Source organism: Columba livia, chromosome 3 (assembly GCF_036013475.1).
Source record: "Columba livia isolate bColLiv1 breed racing homer chromosome 3, bColLiv1.pat.W.v2, whole genome shotgun sequence".
NCBI classification, from domain to species: Eukaryota; Metazoa; Chordata; class Aves; order Columbiformes; family Columbidae; genus Columba; species Columba livia.
Genome location: NC_088604.1, coordinates 43,830,819 through 43,850,484, shown reverse-complemented (window position 1 = coordinate 43,850,484; position 19,666 = coordinate 43,830,819). Strand labels below are relative to the sequence as shown.

General features: G+C 38.4%; 1 protein-coding gene across 3 annotated transcripts in view; it reads left to right on the top strand.

Moving 5' to 3' along the window:
- The window catches only part of ASCC3 (activating signal cointegrator 1 complex subunit 3), a 266,295-nt gene extending 256,628 nt beyond the window's left edge, over positions 1-9,667 (top strand). For all 3 annotated transcript variants that reach the window (XM_065056591.1, XM_065056589.1, XM_065056590.1), the window contains exons 38-42: positions 10-161; positions 673-823; positions 6,609-6,815; positions 8,784-8,959; positions 9,058-9,667. In XM_065056591.1, coding sequence (XP_064912663.1) covers positions 10-161; positions 673-823; positions 6,609-6,815; positions 8,784-8,959; positions 9,058-9,205 — 834 coding nt within the window. In that variant the 3' untranslated portion in view covers positions 9,206-9,667. The remainder of the gene's footprint in view (positions 1-9; positions 162-672; positions 824-6,608; positions 6,816-8,783; positions 8,960-9,057) is intronic.
- The last annotated feature ends 9,999 nt before the right edge of the window (positions 9,668-19,666 follow it).

Below are 19,666 nucleotides of genomic sequence, written 5' to 3'. Positions count from 1 at the left end.
TTTGATTAGGCAATGCTGGATGTTGCAGCACATCATGGCTGGCTGGTGACTGCTCTGAATATAACCAACCTGGTGCAGATGGTGGTTCAGGGCAGATGGATACATGACTCTTCCCTGCTTACTGTGCCCAATATAGAGCTACACCACCTTTACCTTTTTCGGTATGTAATTCTTCTAAGCATTTGCAGGTCTGTAATTTCATTCCACCTCTGACTGCTGATTGTGTTTGAATGTCATTGTTGTGCCTGAGAACGTTCATTAATACACCAGAAGCAGAAGTCATTCTTTCACAGTGGTGCTTTCCCAAATGGAGTTTCTGTTTCTCTTTTCAATATTCATTGATTAATTAACCCCCACAGATTATTTTGAGAACCATGATTCCAGACAAATTAACGAGAGATTACTGGAAGGGTTCCAAGTCCTAACAAATCTAACTCTGTATATTAATTATCTCTGCATTGTAATCCATTATAAAAATACATTAGTATCCACCTTAATGTCACAGATAATGCTAAGCTCTGTGGATGCCTAGATGATGCAGTAATTAATGCTGCCCAAAAATAAATGACCAGCATTTAATAACAGGAACTGGTATCAAGTTTTACCACCAAAGAAACTGAAAATAAATGTTTGCTTTCCCTCCCTGGACATATGTTTTGTTGTGTATATCAGAAAGTGGAGCCAGCACAAAAGGAAGGGTGTGCGTGGAGGTTACCAAGGACCGATCGAGTGTCTTCCCGAACTAATAGCTGCCTGCGAAGGAAAAGAGCATGTTTTTGCTTCCATTGTGGACAGTGAGCTGCAAACAGCACAGATTTCACAGGTAATACTTTTGATCAGTCATCATTATTGGTGCTACTGGAAAGGAGGAGTAGCTGGGAAAAGAAATTCTCTGCTCACTTCCCTTCAGCAGACATCATGTGATGTTCTGTACAAAGTGCCACACATTCATCGCTCTCATCTCAAGGTGCTGCTAAGCTTTACAGGGTTTCCTCTCTGCCTGCTTCCTTAATATTATTTTCACTTATTCCCTGCTAACCAGTAACAGAGCCTGGTTTATGGCTGATATTACCACATCTCCTTGCTCTGAAGATGCTTCTCTAGGTCACTCAATCTGCTGAGTGTTATCCACCTTTTCATAGCCAGCTATGCACTAGGAATACATGCATTGCAAATGTCATCGTATCTGGTTTCCGAAGTGGTCTGTCAAACACTATTTTCTTCTGACAGTACCCTTAGTAAAAGACCCAGCACTCATTTTCTATTTGAAATGGAAAAAGAAGATTAAATTTTCACACTTCACAGGAGGAAGAAAAAAATACTATCTCAAAATGTTGAGGCTGAGAGAGCATTATTTTCAGCTTGGTTTTCAAGCCATTTCCAGCAAAGGGCAGCTATATTCCATAGTATTCATCAAATGCTAACCCTATTGATTTCAAATAAATGTATGAAACATGAAAATTTCAAAAGCTATACTTCAAATGCTTTTTATTTGAATATTTAAAAGGAAAGCAATATGTCCTGTATTTGATTGTTCAGCTTCAGTTAAACCGTTTACTGGTATGCAAACAAGAAGAAACGTACTTAAACGTCTATAACAGACATCTGCATTTGTAACTAAATTAACATCAAAATTTTGAATTAAGAAAAAGAATTGACATCAAAACAAGGCTTCCTTTAACAACAGATTTCTAACATAATACACATTGATTTCAGTCCAACTTTTAGATGTGATAAAAAATTAGAACATTGTTATAATTAGTTCAGGGAGAACTCAGAAGTAAACTTACTTAATTTATTTGCATAAATTGCCATTCTGTTATCTTTAAAAGCAAATGCAAATTGGCTCTGTCTGATATGATGATGGTTATTTGGCTCAAAAGTGCTTCAATTTGCGTAGCAATCTGGTGTCGTCTCTGCAGTGAGGCGATCCCAGGTAACATACAAATCCTGAATTATTCCAGAAATTAGTATGTTTAAAGCATCAATTTAAGTGCTAATTGCAGTAGTAATGAGAAAAAGCAGTACCACTGTGAGATTTGCATCTACTGCCCCATCAGTATGCCTGGAACGGCTGCTGACTGGCAGAGGATTTGGCTGCTAATTAAATAATTGTATGCATGGCAGTGTTCTCGTCTGATTCAATAGATGAAGATTAATCCTCAGATAAATATGTTTGGCTGGTATTGAAATGTCTTAGCAGTTTCTTCAGAAATAGCTTGTGTGTATGTGGTGTGTACGTTCACACTGTGAATGACTCTATGCCTCTATATGTCTATGTTTGTAAATACAGATGCATATAAGAGGGAAAAACATAATGCCTTAGCATCCTGTAAAGAGAAAGTTTCATTTCTGTGAGTTGGGAATGGCCATGTTTGGTACAGCAAAGTTATGACTGTATTATGCAGGTCATTGCAAATGTGAAATCTTTATACTAACATTTTATATCCTTTAAGGCATTTTTTTTCAGGAAAAAAAAAAACAGACTATTGTGATACCTTGCACAGAACTAAAATTCATATTGAGACTGCCTGTTGAGTGTCTTTCAATGCACGCTCTGGGGCCAACCAAAAGAAAAATTCTCAAATAGATAATGCACCTTTATAATACATTTTATATAAAGAAATAATATAAGATTATAGAGTTTAAGCCTAACATTCTGGAACCAGACCTAAACAAAGACAAATAAAGTACATACACCACTAAACTGCCAAAACCACTCTTTTCCTAACAAACCTTTTACATCTCACTCACAGTATATTGAACCTGTGTCTTAAACCTGTTACTAGCATGAAACTGGTAAAGCTTGAGCTTTACATAAATCTGAGGGAGACAGGAAAAGGAAGAAATTGCACATTTGGAAAGAAGAAAATGTTTTTTTAAGCAGATTGGTAATTAATTTTTAAATAGCAGCTCTTGAAGCTGCTCATGGATTTGGAATATTAGGCTAAGTCCTGGAGAGACAGATTATTGGCAAAAATGTTAATGATGTTATCAAAGGTTCAGGAAGAATTTCTTAGGTGATTATGGTTTGAATCCATGGGTTTGGTAGGTATATGTATGTATAGTATATACATGCATGCACACATTGGGCATGTTGATATATTTAAAAGGAGAGAATATGTGCTTATGTCATCCTATACAGACAAAAAAAAATAAACCAGTAAAATTGTCAAGAAATATCTAAATGACATGGAAGCTTGAGTTTAATTTTCCAAAAGTTAGTTATAATCCTAAACCTCATTGAAAGTCAGTGTGGCTTTAAATGCTGACAGCCTAAATTAAAAAACTGTTTAGACTGTCACTCTGATCGTTGGCCTAAGCTCCATGTTTGTTTCAGTGTTTCGTTCTGAATCATATTTCTTTCATATTCTGGATTATACTTCTTAGAAACTGAAAAATATTTTAAATCTTTTTCAGTTTCTAAGTCACTTAAGCATTAGGCACCTCTTAAAATACTAAACTGATATTTTTATTATTGAAGAAGAAAAAAGAAACCTCAAGATTGAAAAAAATATTGTCCCTGCTGTGGTATTAGCTGCCTTTACTCCAGAAGCATCTGTGTTCCTATAATCTTCTTTTTCGTTTTCAGCTGCTACTACTTGAAATTTTCCTCAGTAAGAAAACCATTTTTTCATTTTCTCCACGTTGCATGGATGATGAAAAGGCTGTCTGCTCTCCTTGCTGTATCACTGATCAGGCAGTACTAAGTTTGCCTTCTAATCTTCAAATACGCAGGGCCTGGAGAATGACATATTACAACTACTTTCTTATCTAATCAGAAAGTTACTCAGGGTTACTTTGTTTTGTTTGCACTGTAAAAGCTACATGAGGACATGACAGCCTTTGACAAATAGAAAGTCTTGGGTTTGTATGGTATAAAACAGACCAAATCAGAATCTTCAACAGAGCTACAGGTAACACCACTGAAGGACTTAATACATTATGATCTCTGCTGAAATTAAACTTTGTTCTAGCATAACTGTAACAGGCCCTGTCCTCTGAGATACTACATGTAAAAGTTTTCCACGTGATGATATCTAAAGAATAACCAAGGGGGTGATCACTGGGTTGGTATATATTATGGTGCCTCTGCTGAACACAGCAGAAGTGCGTGGCTTCGGGGCACGCAGAGTCCCACACTGTCTGTACAGTTCCCACCACAAACTGCATCTTAAAAACCTTTACATGAAGCAGAAAATCATTTGCCAGTTAAGGTGTTACTACACGAGCTGTCTTATCCAGCGTGGTCTGCTGGAGGTGATTTTAGTGGTGTCTTGTGTGTTAGAAGTAGCAACATCCTGGCAACAACTAATTAATTAGGAATGTCTGTGGTGGTTTTTCTTCGTCTTCAAGGTTCTGCCTTTTTTTCCCTTTCAGAGTTGGGACAAAGAGGGTTTTCTTTTCCCTTAACATTCTAACTGTTCACTTTCTGTTAAAATTTTCCTGTCCTTTCCTAGCTAAGGCACTATTAAGAAAATCAGTGCAATTCATCGGTGTCCCCTGCTTTTCTGCTGCTGTTCTGCTGAGTACTCACAGCTGGCCCTCCCCACCTTCTCCATTGAACAGACACAGCTGTTCATGCAGCACACAGAAGAGAGAAGAGAGATTAGTTTTTAGCTTAAATCAGTTTTCTCATTTAGCTCAGCCAGGCTACGGTAATGCAGCCATTTTAATCCCACCTAAGTGTGCTGCAGCCGAAACGGGCAGCCCTGCCCTCCTCGTGCCATTGTCACCTCTCCTGACCCCGCGGACTACACAGCTGCACAAATGCTGCTGCTAGTTCTGGCCAGGAGGTGGGAACAAGCATCTGGGGATGAAGGGAGGAGGGATCATATCAACCTTCTCACTGACGGTCAAAATGGCCTGTAGCCAAGCGGCTACACGAATACTTGTGCCAGCAGGGGAGGAGGCTGGAGCACTTCTTTCAGAAGCCCCGAAGGTTCATGCTTATTCAGAGTGCTCACAGGATTAGAGAATATGCTTCCACAATCAGCTTTAAGCTGATCTAAGTTCATGCTGTCACCAAAATGATTAGCAAGCTGATCCATCTAGCTGCACAATGAATCACAGCATGGGAGTGCCAACAGCCTGGGGACAGAGGGGGACAGCTACCTGGCGGGGAGGGTGTTGGTGAGAGGGACGGCACCACCTTTTCCTTGTGACTGCGATCTTAGCTCTGCTTACCCTCGCTGCCGTATCCCTAATTGTGTATTAACATCTACCATTACTGTCAGTATGAACCATGGCAATGGTGACTCTAAAAAGTTAACTGAGTTTTTATGAGGACTCTGTGCCTTCCAGCACAGAAAAAAGTAAGCAGACACTCATCAGGCACAATCTAAATGAAAATAGGTTTTGTTGCAACACAAAATGGTCAAACCAATACATGAAAAATAAAATATACTTTAGTATTTCTCCAGATAAAACATTCTGTTCCATGTCAGTATTGCCCACACAACTCTGCCTACCATCTTCCTTCACACGTTCCCATTTTGACATCTGCAGACTCTTTACCAAGACCAATATTCATCTTTTTTCTCCTCCCACCCTCCAGTTTTTTATATGTGTTGTTTGAAAACATGGGTGAAGCACTGACTCCTGTTTTGGTTTGGGGGTGGAGGGGAAGAAGGGAAGGGCAGAGGGTGGCTCTTGTTTTTTTGTTTATTTTTCTCCCAGTGCCAGCCTTGTCTATCTTTTTTAGCCATTGTGAGGCCACAAATCCCTGCTTCCATTCCACAGCCCATTTTTCCATTTTGTCTTCCTAACAAATTTCATCAAGTGAACATGCTGATTTTCTTTTTACTAAATGGAAGCCTGCATTACTCCCCTCCATTTTTGTCACAGCTTCTCAGTGCTGCTTTTCCTTGTCTGATGGAGACCAAACTGAGAGGTACATAGGGCTGCATTTTCAGGATCCATCTTTAAGGTTGAAGAGAGTGTCATGTTCACTGACAGAAATCGTATCCCTCTAACACCAGTTCTCTGTACAAGGCTGACAGAAAGCTGAGGGCCTGTTGCAGCTCATGAGAAACCACAGAGAGTTAAGATTCCTCAGGAGGATTGTAAGAAGGAGGATTTGTGAATACCGATACAAGAAAACTTAAAAAAAAAAAAAAGCTCAGGATAACTCTGGATATGCAGTTGAACTTTTGGTTAATTATCTGAACTGATCCTCCGAACTCTCCGAGGCTTGCGCATTGCTAATTAGTACTGCAGTGACTTGTTCTGTATGGATTATGCTAAGGAAGTTTCATTTAAAACTTAATTATACTAGTTTTTAAGTGGCTTATAGGGAAAAAAATATTTTAATCGGGAGTGGTAAGGAATTTTTCCTCTGTTCAGACATCAGTAATCTTAGTGAGTGGTTGAGGAGTTTCACATTTCTTTTATTTGCTTAGAAGAAGGTAGAGTAAGAGGTTAATGAAAAGTATTTTATGCTTATGACAGAAAGTCTTACAATTATATATGATATTCTAAAACATAATAAAATATTTTGAATACAGAGTAAGTATGTAGGCTGCACATTGAATTGTTATTGTTACAGTGACAATGGTCTGTGTTGTATAGATTGTCTTGTAATCCACAGGGATCTGTTTTTTCTACAGGCTTGGAATTTCTTGTGCCGTTTGCCAATTCTGAACGTCAGCCTGAGCATTAAGGGCTGTTGGGATGACCCAGCTCGACCACAGAACGAAGTGCCAGTTCCCACTTTGGCAACAGACACACGAGACGACAAAAGATGGATCAAATTACACGCTGATCAAGAGTATGTGCTCCAAATAAATCTGCAGAGAACCCAGATGGGGTATCAGGTAGATTAATTTATCATTTCCTTCCTAAGTGCACAAGTTTCCAATAATCCATTTATATTATCAAAACTGCTTTATGCAGCATAACAAGTCTTCTTACAGTTTATGTAAATTATAAACACCTTTTCTGTGTTAGTAATGAACCAAATGTTTTTGCAGGTTGCAACAGGATAGAAAATAAGCATGTAATGTAAAATCCTAGACCAGTTCCAGCCAATGAAAAAAATCTCTCACTTTTTACAAACCAGAAATTCATAAAGTTCATATGCATGGGTACCATAAGCAGTGACAGCGGAGATTGTAACTTCTGAGGCAGTACTTAAGTACTTGCCAGCCCCAAAGTCCTACCACTCATCCTGTTGCACATCCTGCTTCCCCAAACCCATTTCTAAGCTTCCCTATTACCCTCCCATGTGCCTCCAAACTGCACACCAGAGCCATACCTATACCTGTTGTTTCTACTCATAACACGTCCCCAGACCTTTACTGAGGATGTTTTCCTCGTATTTTGCACGTGAAGCTTTTTTGAACAGCTCCTAGAGCAACTTCTGCACTCAATTCTTTTCCACACCCAAATTTCAGTCCCACCCCTTTGTCCAGTTAAAGCACATCCCATTTCCTCTGGGTCATATTCATAGGCCAAGCCAGAAACAGGTTTCCAGCTGCTGGAAGCAGCAGCAGTAACTCTCTGTTCCTGGTTGTCGGCTCTTGGTAGAGTTCTAACCATTCCTTCTGCACTCAAATCAGGCACTGCTGACACTGTAGCTGTCACCTATACATGCACTTCTTTTGGTCATTTGCATGCCATGGGTGGCATACGGACCACCATCATTGTCATTCTGCTAATGAATTTCTCTAACATTTCAAACAACTAAGAATAATTATCAGCATTTTTGTTAAGATACAAAGAAGAGTTCAAGATAAAAGCAGAGAAGAGTTTTAGATGTTGGTTCTGACACTCTTAAGACAACTTCATTTTGATAAAAAGAATAATAATAATGTTGTAAATCCTGAAGTTAACTTACATTAGTAAAATAATTATATTTGAAAAGTATTATTTTTCCTCAAAAGACTTCTTGTCCTGACTACAGCAGGTTCACCATAGCTTCAAGGGGACACTCTCTCATTTGTAGGAAGGAAAAAGGGTCAAAGCTCCTCCATAAAATGTTCTGTTTGCTGTGCCAGTTACTGACAGAGACTTTTCCTAACAAGATACAACTGAAAAGAAGGGAGCAGGAGCATTTCATGCAGTGATCACCGTTTTATAAAGCTCTCCTAGAATTTGATCCCTCTTTTGTAAGAAACAGCTGGATCAAACTCTTTCTGAAGCTTCATTGCTACGATGGTGCTTTTTCTTCTGTGTAAATCTTCAGTAAAGCTCTTCTGTCTACAGAACACAAGATGAATGCTGATGGAGTGCTCATCACTGTATCTTCAGCTTTCAGGAGCAAAGTCACTGTCTTAAAGAATCACTGAAATAATCTTTCTTTTTGCTATATCAACCTCAAATAAAGACTTCAAGTGCTGGTTTTGTCTTTATATTAATCTTGAACAATATTGTTTAGCTTTTTTTAAAGATGCGAGGTTTACAATTAACCCTTCTGCAGAGAATAGCATTTGGAATATATTAGATGAAATTACAAAAAGGGTATTTCCATTCAAGTTGTAATAGCTCACAAAATAAGTAGAATACTTATAACACAAACACAAAATAAGTAGAATATCTTGTACTCTGGATTGTTCTTTGTGAGCCACGATTTTATTAAAAACAAAAAACAAAAACAACAAAAAAAAAAACCACAACAACAAAAAGAACCTTCATCTGGAAAGAAATAGCAAAAATACTTTAGTCTGGCTAAATTATCATCTTATCTAAAAATTCACAACAATGTGGTTTTGACCTGTTTTTCAATCAAGGCATTTTGGAAAGGTGATTTCTAGTTTTGTTAAACTGTTTCTTTTCCCCAACAGGGAAAGCAAGACAGTAAGGCAGTGGCTCCTCGATTCCCCAAAGTTAAAGATGAAGGATGGTTTTTGATATTGGGAGAAGTTGATAAAAAAGAACTCATCGCCCTGAAGAGAACTGGATATGTCAGAAATCGAAATACTATTTCTGTTGCTTTTTTTACTCCAGAAACTCCTGGAAAGTATGACAAATTTACTAATTAAGTTCTCTTAATGCTCATCTTCTCCAAGTAGTCAACACCTAATTTCCAAACTAACAATTCTGCTTTCTACCTTTTAGGTGTATCTACACATTGTATCTCATGAGTGACAGTTACCTTGGCATGGACCAACAGTATGATATTTACCTGAACATTATACCCACTGGTACATCAGCACAAGTCACAACAGAGGCGTCTGATGCTGTCAGTCACTTGGCTCTGAACTAAGGTGATCTGAAAAGTCCACTCAAAAGAACTGGTCTTGCAGCAAAGCCACCTGGTCATTCTGGACATCCAAAAATGCATTTGCCTTAGTGGAATCAACTTCAAACCTCAAGTCAACTGGGAAATATAAAGTGACTACTGTATTGACTCTGGGAACACAGAGTTAGCCACAGTGGCCTTATTCCTCTATGAAGATTTGTCTTTTCCTGTTTCATCTTTCTTCTTTCAGAAGTTGTATTGTTAACTGAATTTTGACACATCAAAATAAAAGACTAAAAGATACTGTAATTTGCGCAAATTTAAGGCTATAGTCTTAATTTTGAAAAGTGTTCTGTAGCCTATGTGTTAATGTAGTTTAAATAGTCAACTTTTTTAATTTATAGGGAAAAATACAAAATTTGTTCTAAGAACTGCTGAAAAGGTTGATGGATGTGTTCTATTTCAATAAAAATAAGTCCATAAGAATGTTTTGCATTAGTCATTTCAGTGTAAAACATTAAATATATAGTAACAAAATCATCCTGTTACACATACTACATTTTAAAGGTGATAATCTAAAGGAAAAATTTCACAAATTTACATTCATTATATATGCAGTAAATATGGTTATAAAAGCATGATAAATAGTATAAAATATTTCCAGCATAGCAATTATGTGATTTACATGGATCATAATTCAAGTTTACCCTTTACATGGATGCACACACACATATATATATATATATATGCACACCATACACACGTATTACATCTTTACAATTTCTTTAGTGGGTTTTTTTCTGAATTTTGAAGGACTAAGGTGTATAAAATCGAGTGTCCTGTTCTAGGGCTCAGTGCTAAAACAGGCTACTACCTTTTGTAAATGGGAGAGTGAAGCTCCAAAAATGGAGTTTACAACAGGCAGCTTGGTGAGCAAGGACAAGTTCTGCCTGACAACGGGTGTTCTCTAAGGGATGCCCAGCTCAGTGGTAGCACCATGGAGACACTTCTGTCTGCCAGATGTAAATCTGAAAGGAGAAAGTAGCAGCTTCTGTCTTCTGCACAAGACAGGGATGAGACTGCTTACCAAGATCTATGATCCTGAGACCAGGCCTCTGCTCAGCCTTAAGGAGATTGAAAATGCTGGGCAAGGAGTTGGAGGCAAAACACTGCAAAAACATCACACATCTTCATTCAGATAGAGTAGCCCTTAAAAGGAATATTAATATTTATTTGCACTTGTTCAGCTTTGAATTTAGCTGATGAGCCGTACCATTCTGAGGGATCATTTTGCTGTCATTTCCACTGTGTTTCACCATGTGAAACTGAGTTGTTGCCTGCAAGTTTCGCCCCACCCCCCCCCCCCCCCGCAAAAAAAATATTACACTGGTGGTGCTGCACGCACATAGAAGTACAGAATGGCTGAGGTTGGAAGGACTGCTGGAGGTCACCTACAGTTGAGTTTTTTCCGAGATCTTCACATCACCAGATTGTTAAAAAGTTCATAAGTTGACTTTATTGCCTAAGAAACTGGGAAAATAACAGAAAATTTGTCACTCTATTTAGAGCCTGCTGGATGATACAACTGCCACCTTTGCAGTTTAGACTATATCCAGTATAATATGGTGTGTGTCTCACAGCAAACAGATTTTTTTTTTTTCAAATTGGTGAGCAAAAGTTTGGTTATACACACATTTACTTAGTCCTACACCCATTTTTAAGAGAATTGTTTTCCCTAGTCTGCAAATAAATTTTCACAGAAATTAAGTCCTTTCCTTGGGAAAAGTCTTAGCTGAAGCAGTATATTGTCCCTCAACAATTTTAATTAATTAGGAAAAAGAGCTACGCCACAGTCAAACAACATACCAACATAATGACGTTAGCTCTTGTTGCTTTGTAAATGCACATCACAAAACAGTTTAACTGCAGCGTAGCAGACAATAGCTTCAGTATTCTGTATTAATCAATTAAAGAGTTTCTATAATGTCATTTGTACCATTTGTACTTTGGTTTGGAAATTTTGTATTATTTCCTAGCATGTTAATTGTTTTTAGAAATAGTTTGGTGAAATTTCTAAATAACATATTTGAAACCTTTTTTTTCAAATGCATTGGATTCATAAAGGCAAAGTCTTAAGTAATATAGAATGGATTAAGCAAATTGATTAGAATCAGTATTTATCTGAAAAATCTGAGAGAAGGAATCCTGTTCTGTTTGAAACAGCTGCTTAGAAGGAACAATCAATACAGTGATAGCTAATGGTGCAAAGTAAGAACAGCTAACAGAAGTATGAAAATCACAGAATAAATATATATATAAATACTTCAATAACGTCATTAGCACTATTATTGATAAATGAGAAAAATGACAGCACACACACATATTTTTAACGTTGAGTTTCTCATTCCAGTTTGCAAGCAGTTTTTGGGGTTTTTGTTCTTTTTTTGTCCCTTCTGGGAGGAGCTGCAGTTAGTACCTGCCTGCTCAGGTACAATTTTTCTTCCAAAACTTGGAAATAGCAACAAAATAACATGCTCATCTTGTGTATCAAGATGTATTTAAGTCTGCCTGTGTGACATCACCCTTTCCATCTTACCCTGTACTAATTTGATAATTGCATCACAGCAGCACTTAGCAGGAGCTAGAGGAGATTTGGGTATGTACAACCATCCTCCATCTCTTCTTAAGGAGCTCTTACAAAGCAATCTGTTATTTAGAACCTTACTTAATGCTTTGCTTCTGGTCCAGGTCCTGAATGTATCACAGTGGCACCATGAAGCCATCATCAGCACTGCAGGTCTTTCTCTTCTGTTGGAAACTGAATCTTTGGAGGCCCTAATTCCACCCAGACTGATTCAGGGGTTTATGTTGCTGACTCTTCTTCTTTATTAGTTTGCTTCTAGAGACCATCTCTGAACCATCCCGGAGGAAACTTCAAGAAGTCTCAGTCATCACCCTCCATCCTGGAGCCTAATGTAAAACTTGGACACTCACTGAACAGGCTGCATTTAAAGAAAGTTTTGTAATTTCAATTTTCTAGTTCTGGGAGGCACTTAAAATGAGAAGAAGGTATCCCAGATTCACCTTCTCTAACACACCACAGCCTGAATCCAAATTCCTACATTCCTCCCTTGCTCAAGAAAAAGAGGCTGTGATATTTGTAAAACAGTTTGAAGAACTGGCCCAACAGGCATCACGTCTCTATGAAGAGGCTTGTTTACTGCAGCCCCTTCTCAAATCATCACCTTCTTCTCTTGCCTCCACCCCTCCATTTAAAGTAGACTCCCCTTTACCTCTTCCACAGATATTTTCCATTACTTGTAAACTCCACAGTCACACCTGTTCAGAAGGTTATCCATATCAGTGGCAGTAAATTATCACTGAAGGAAATATTTAAGCTCATCTCTCTATGAAGTGTTATGGACACTATTCTAGCCTATGTAGGAAGTACCAAAGCAAGGCAATACAAGCAAACCATACATATTTTTTCCAAATCCTAAAGGTCTCCGTGAAAAAGTCTGAACTAATGCTGAGAACAGAAAAAAAATCTGTATGATAATTCTGTAACCAGAAAGCCAAGACACTGGTGTAAAAAGAAGCCACCCATGCATCCAAGTGTGCTTTACACCTCACATGAAATTGTAAATTTGGTTAAGTGATTTTTATATAAACTTTTTTATTATTATTGATACAGGAAAGGGGAAACTTAAAATCCCTCCAAGCTTTGCAGTAAGAATCTTTTTCTTGTGCTCTTGCTATGTTAGCCATTCTTCAGATTGACATACTGTCAAGTCCAGATGAAATATCAAAATGAATATAGATATAAAAAGGAAAAGAACTACAGCACCCCCACTTCTGTTTAACCAAAGAAGTTATGGCATCCTGAAAATATCAGAAGTACTATAATGTTAATGCACTGTACAAAGAAGGCAATGCAATTTTTGTTATTTCTAGGGAAACTCATTGAAAGGATGGAGCATATAGAAAGCCTTACCTAAAGCCACAGACTTGGTATTCACAGAATCACAGTATGTTAGGGATTGGAAGGGACCTTGAAAGATCATCTAGTCCAATCCCCCCACCGGAGCATGAACATTAACAAGGACTGGTCCATTTACATGCAGCTGGCATTCCTCTTCTAGATATAATCAATTTTGGAGGAGGCACCTCCCTTTAGCATTCTATTGATGATAGAAGCTTAAAATATGGAATGCTTTCACAGAAGGTTGTACATGCACTGTGTGTTTAGACAGAGGCATGGCCCTCTACACTATTAATATAACAGAAAGACCTCTGCTTATTCTAGTTCTGGTTGAAGGAGTAAGCATGTGGGAGCTGCAGGTGGTGCATGGGTCTGAAGGAACTAGATGCAGATATTCACACTTACCACAAGTTGCAAAGGATTATTCAAGTTCTTGTTTCATAACAGTTTGAAAATGTCAGTGGGATTCACGTCTAGGAAAGGACACCTAAATGTAATTGTCTCTGCAGGTAATGGAGGCATCTAAGCTCCTGTTAGAGGACATGGGATTAACTCACCTGCCTGCACCATCTAAACCCACTTGACATTACCAGACTATCTTTTATATCTTACATATCTCTGGAAAGTATACATCAGCAAGTAGTGCAGTCCAGTACAAGGAGATCTGCAGAAGAAAACAGCACTGAAGACAATTTTCCCACTGTACCTGTTTGGGAATATACAGTATATACAGCTTCAGTATAGTCCAACGCACTGAACGCATGCCAGTTACTCAACACTTCAGGTATGCTCCTGGATCGCATCTGCTGGGTTATCTGTAGCTGAAATCTTTGAAATCTGCATCAACACAGGAGGAACAGAGCTTCTAAGAGACTCAGCTCGGAAACACATTTCTAGTTTGGCCCAAAATGCTAAAGTAAACACATTCTAGTAGCCCAAGGAGGATGTATTGGGCACCCTACAATACCCTAAATGGCACCAGACGATTGTGCTCAGGAAATTGACTCAAGATCTCACCTACTTAGAGTGCACTGAATTACTCGCTCAAATCCACTGATTCTGCTAGAGTTCTAAGTGCATTACTTACAGTGGGAGCTTCGAGGCCTTACGTGCACCAAACTTTGTAGATCTCCAAACAGCATCACTTAATTTCAGTTTTCCCAGCTAAACTGCACACCTTTGGCCTTGATTTAGTTGCTTACATGCAGATATCTAGTGCCATTTAATACGCAATATCCCACCCTGCTCCTACATTTAGCTCCAGAAGAAGGTGCACCATCTGCAGAGGGCTGTCAGATGTGACACATGGTGCTGTTGTAACTGTCACTCTGTGGATGCCTCAAGGAATCTAAGGCAGCTGAACTAGCACTACGTGTCTACATTCAGGTAACAAAATTGAGCCCTTATTACTTTTTTAGTCATAGATAAGCAATTCAGTGGCTTAACTGCATCTAATGCACTTCAAAATCACCAAGGATATTTCAGTTACCACGCCAGAAGACAGTATGTGTCCCATAGGTCCTGTGTCACCCCTGCTAACCTGTGCAGATATGCCAATATCGTGGGGTGGATACCTACATACTCAAGCTCAATTAGCTAATCAAACCCATGCTATTTCATAAGTCAGAAGAACCATAAGTGTTTAAAATTCTCTCTTCCATAGTAGTGCAAGCTCTTTTACAAGAAGGGAGAATTCTCCTGCTTTATGAGAAGAAATATTTTCTGAAAAGAGGTTTGGATGCCTTTAGAATGCCCAGAAAGACATGTGAGCTACAAAAAAGTGAGTAGAGCTGCTGCTGCAAACAGTCACCCCATTTTGTCGTTTGTCTGTCTCAACCGTGACACCATTTCTGCTTACACTCTGTGCCTATTCTATCGGCTACCTTTGATTCCTGCATGTCTTTTCAAAAACATATCTTCTTAAAGATGATGTCTTTTCAGAGCACACCACACTCCAGCGGTGCCAAGACTTGCATCTGCAGAAATTTTGATGTACATTTTTCTGAAGTGGTTTGCAAAAGCTCGGGAGTGAGCTAAACAAGTTTGTTATTAATATAACAGAGTGGTAGAAGTGAGAGGTTAAACTGCTTGCACGCAGCGTGTGAAGGGAACTTCTACATCAAAGGAACTTCTCTGGAAAACCATTGTACCACTTGTACTAAGTCTCTGTATAAATAATTCTTACAGAGGATTCAATCTAGACAGAAGAAACAAGCTCTATAGAAAAGGATTCTCCACAGTGATTACGCCATCCTGCAATTAAATATGTTTACAATATGTCTTGCACTCAGATCTTCTAATGAGCTCCATACTGCATCAATGTTATTTGAGTTTGGGACTCTCCAAGTCAGCAAGCCTTTCTCCTGCATCTCTCTTCCTAGAAAATCACAACCACCTTCTCTGCTCCTCTCCCCAGAAATAAAGAACATAAAATCGTCACCAAGCCTATGCATCAGGCACTGCTACTTTTTTCCTCCCACTTAACCTCGTCCTACCAAAACTCTCAATAAAAACGTGCACCCAAAATAGAAGGTTTGTATCTCTCCTTGCGAAAGATCAATACACGGCAGAATTGGCGACATCCCACTGCACAATGACGAAGGTCACACAGCTGAGAGGACAAGATGGAGGCCTCATTAAAAATATCATCAGTGACCACTGCAGGTGGTTTTAGATTTTAGAACAGAAATAAGAACATGTTAGGGCAAAGGAAAGTAAATAAAGACATTGGATAGAAGTATTGTTCACAGGCTAGAAAACCAATGGAATAAAAACCAAGAAGTGTTCTGTGCTGAATATTATCATTCCCAAGAATGACATTCCCACTAACTGTAATGACAGCAGAAGTGAATCGGGCATTTTTGAAAAATCTTGGTCTTGCTAACATGCTTATGTACAAATAGTTATAGGGCCATGCTATTAAATACTGGCAAGAAGAACAGTAGAAAAGGGAGTCTAGAAATATCAGTGTCTTTTTCTAACTGCAATCTAAATCTCTACATAAATGTGATAAACAGCATTCTTCACACACTAGAAAATTTGCACCTTGGAATGTAAATAACTCAGTTGCTATCATGTAGTGCTAATGTGGGAAAACTAGGCTTACGTACTTTACAGCAGTACTTTCTTCTGGCTAACAGGATAAAATTGTTTCAGATGCCAATAACATATGGTGAGTTCCCATCATGTCTTTGTCAGCAAATCCAACTAATTAGGGACTAATTACTCAATGTAGTAGCACAGTAATATCAGGTTCTGATAAACTATCATCTTTGTAGCTGTGAAGATTCTGCAATCAAGCCTTTATTTTCTCAAACTATTGCAATGACTAAAGGGAGAGCTGGAAAAAACACCAAGAAGATTTTACCATCTCCATAAAAAAAAAAGCCTCCTTTGTTTACCCACACCAACACCAGATTTATCCCTAAAGGTTTTTTTTTGCTATTTTGTCGTACCTAAAACACAACATAAGAGAGTTCAACTCTTTACCAAGAGAGACTACATGAATGTCTAGCAGTTTACCCCAGTCACAGCAGCTTGCGGTGTCTCTGGCACAGCTCTGCCCTGTCCCATCCCAACCCCTCCCCACACCTGCTGGCAGAGTGACACAGTCTCTCACATTATCCTTGGACTAAGCTTTCTGGGATGGGATTTTTAGGGGAAACTCATTCTCTGTTTATGACACATAGCACAGAGGAAGTCCTGGTCCATGACTAGGTTCCTCCAAGCTGACGTCTACAAATAACTACATAAGGCCCTACTGTGCTAAACTCAAAATATGATGCAATGTTATTCCAAGAATATATTAAGCAAATAAGACAGGTGTGAAATACACAGCACAGCGGTATGATTAAGGAAACTGCCAGTTTACTTTAAGATTTTAAGTCTAAGTTACTTGATTCAAAGAGGGAATGACCTAATCCAGGAAGAGAGGAATATGTAGATTTCTCAGTTCTCCTTGGCAGTGAAATGCTCAGAATTGATCAAAGTGAAATAGTTATAGGCTGTATCCAGGTGTGTGATACTCATCAAGCCAAGTTCTGCCTTTGTGCATTTCACACATTATTACTTGATTCCCATATGCAAACACTGACAACACCTTTCAACCTCATCCTTGCAGATATTAGGAAAATACATATTCTACACTTTTAAGGAAAGCAACACCTCCATAAGTTACATACAATAACACAGGCATCAGAAGGCAAATGCTTCCTGAATCTTCACAAAAGACCCTTAGAAAAAGGTTTAGAAACTTTCAGATGCATTCATAAATGATTAACACTTTGCTTTTACCCAGTAAGACATAGTTGTGGTGCCATCTTCTGCAATGCTACCCAGTAACTCAGAAGAAATCACAACCGGCTAAAGTTTCTGAAACTTCTGCTGATAATTTTTGCTTTCTGTTGGTAAACTGTAAACGGGCATGGTCAGCTACAAATTTTCTTTTTTTTTTTTTTTTTTTTTTTTTTCCATTTTGTCTGAATTCCATATCAATAACTTGCGGCTGGACTGCAAGAGTAGAAGACTTCTGCCCTCAGACTGCAGATGATCCCCAGGTTTTGGCTTCACAGCATGCGACATACCCAAGGAGCACTTGCAACAGTTTTCTCATCCTCTTCAGTTTTATCAATAGTCAGGCCATGAACCTAAAACTTGGAGAAAACAGAACAAACTTTATCGATAGGTGGATTTTTTTTCTTGCAGCTATAACCATCACCTGCTTAGTGTATTCTCCTTCCACAAGACCTCATAACAGCTGACTCAGGAATACATTTTTGGTCCTAAAGCTGTTTGACACTTTAGGTTGGAAACATGAGGAAACACCACTGTAACCCTAAAGACTTGACTTAGACATCCAGTTTGCAGAACACTTAATTTTTCAGTGAGTTTCACTAGAAAACGGCTACTAAATTGGGGGCAAAAAAAATGGAAAAATGAGAATGAAATACTCTGGCTTGTACTGCAAGATAAGAGTTTAAGTTGAAACTAAGACTTTCTTAGATGAGGACTGTGCATCCTTTGGGAGAAAGCAGCTCAGAGTAAAACCATCCACCTGTCTGGATGAAATTCATTGATCTTACCTGTTCTAAGCATACATAGAATTAATCAATCTAAGCTCTAAACTATCCAGATCATGTTACTCTAAATGAATATACAAATGTGTTGTCTTTTTTTTTTTTTTTAAGTTATAGCTGGGTAAAAGACTGGTAACTCATTTTTTTTAAATACATAACTAAATTATGCTTTAAAGTAGTTGTAATGGTAAAAGGAATTGACTTAACCAATTAATTCATTTAGTCCAGCCCTATAGAGCCAAGAAATGCTACCAATCTCCTAAAATTATGTCCCTTCATAAAGCCATGAGACATAAAGCAATGACATTCAAATTCCTTACATGTTAGGAATAGGAGAAACATTTAGGTTATGCAAGATGAATGAAGCGTAATCATACTGTTGCAATATAAAAGTCATAAGATAAATATTTTTATGTTGTGGATATGTGGAAAAAGTTTTGGGTGGGATTTTTGCGATCTAGCTTTTTGGGGACAGAAAAGCAGGTTGTTGTGCATCATCTTTGGCATACAAATATAACCTGGAGCTCCCTGAAAATTTGTCACAGATCATGTGACAACAGCTCTTCCCATTTGCTGCTGAAATCAAAATACCAGCATCAATGTTACTCCATACTCTAAGACCAGGAACAGCCCAAGAAAGACTGACACCAGGCATTTAGTTCATTTTCTGTCTGGTTTGTAGGAGCTGCTCAGTCAGGTGCCAGCTGTAGGGTACTGCACTGTGACTCCTAAGTTGCCCAAGGCATCCAAGCTCCACTAGAGGATATGAAAGTTTACACTCGCTCCTCTGCCCTACACGTCCTGTAGTAGGGGGTGAGTATGTCAGCCTTCCAGGTTATACTTCAGCTTCTTTCACTGGCAAAAGAGTGTGACCAGAGAGATGCTCTCATGCACTGCTTTGGGAACAGAAGCCTAAATTTCTATTCCAAACTTAAATGCACCTCAAATAAACTGAACCTTGTCCAAAATTATCCCAGCACCAAGGTGGTCAAGGGATACTGACCTTAAATGACTAAAACCTTTAAGAAATAGGAACTTTTTTTTAGAAGCGGTCCAGACAAATTGCTAGAATATGCTATTATTTGTAAACATTAAATAAAAAAGGGAAAATCTCACCAAAATTATACTGACAAGAATGCCAAAGACTTTGTTTCTTTGTTTTAAAATCATGCAGTACCTACCTATTTGTTTGGAAGTCTTTGTGAACAGCTGGACTAATTTAATGAAATCAGCGAAAATCTTTTGGGAAATATGGGTGCTGCTAGGGAAAGAAACAGAACCTGGAAAGAAAACTCAACATTAAGTGACTAAAAAAATATGCTAAAGTTTCTTTTCTGTTGATGCATTGCTCTTTGCTTCAGAGATTGGAGGATGAAACACATTCTCAACATATATTATTAGCAGATCAAATTTAGTTTCTGCTATTAC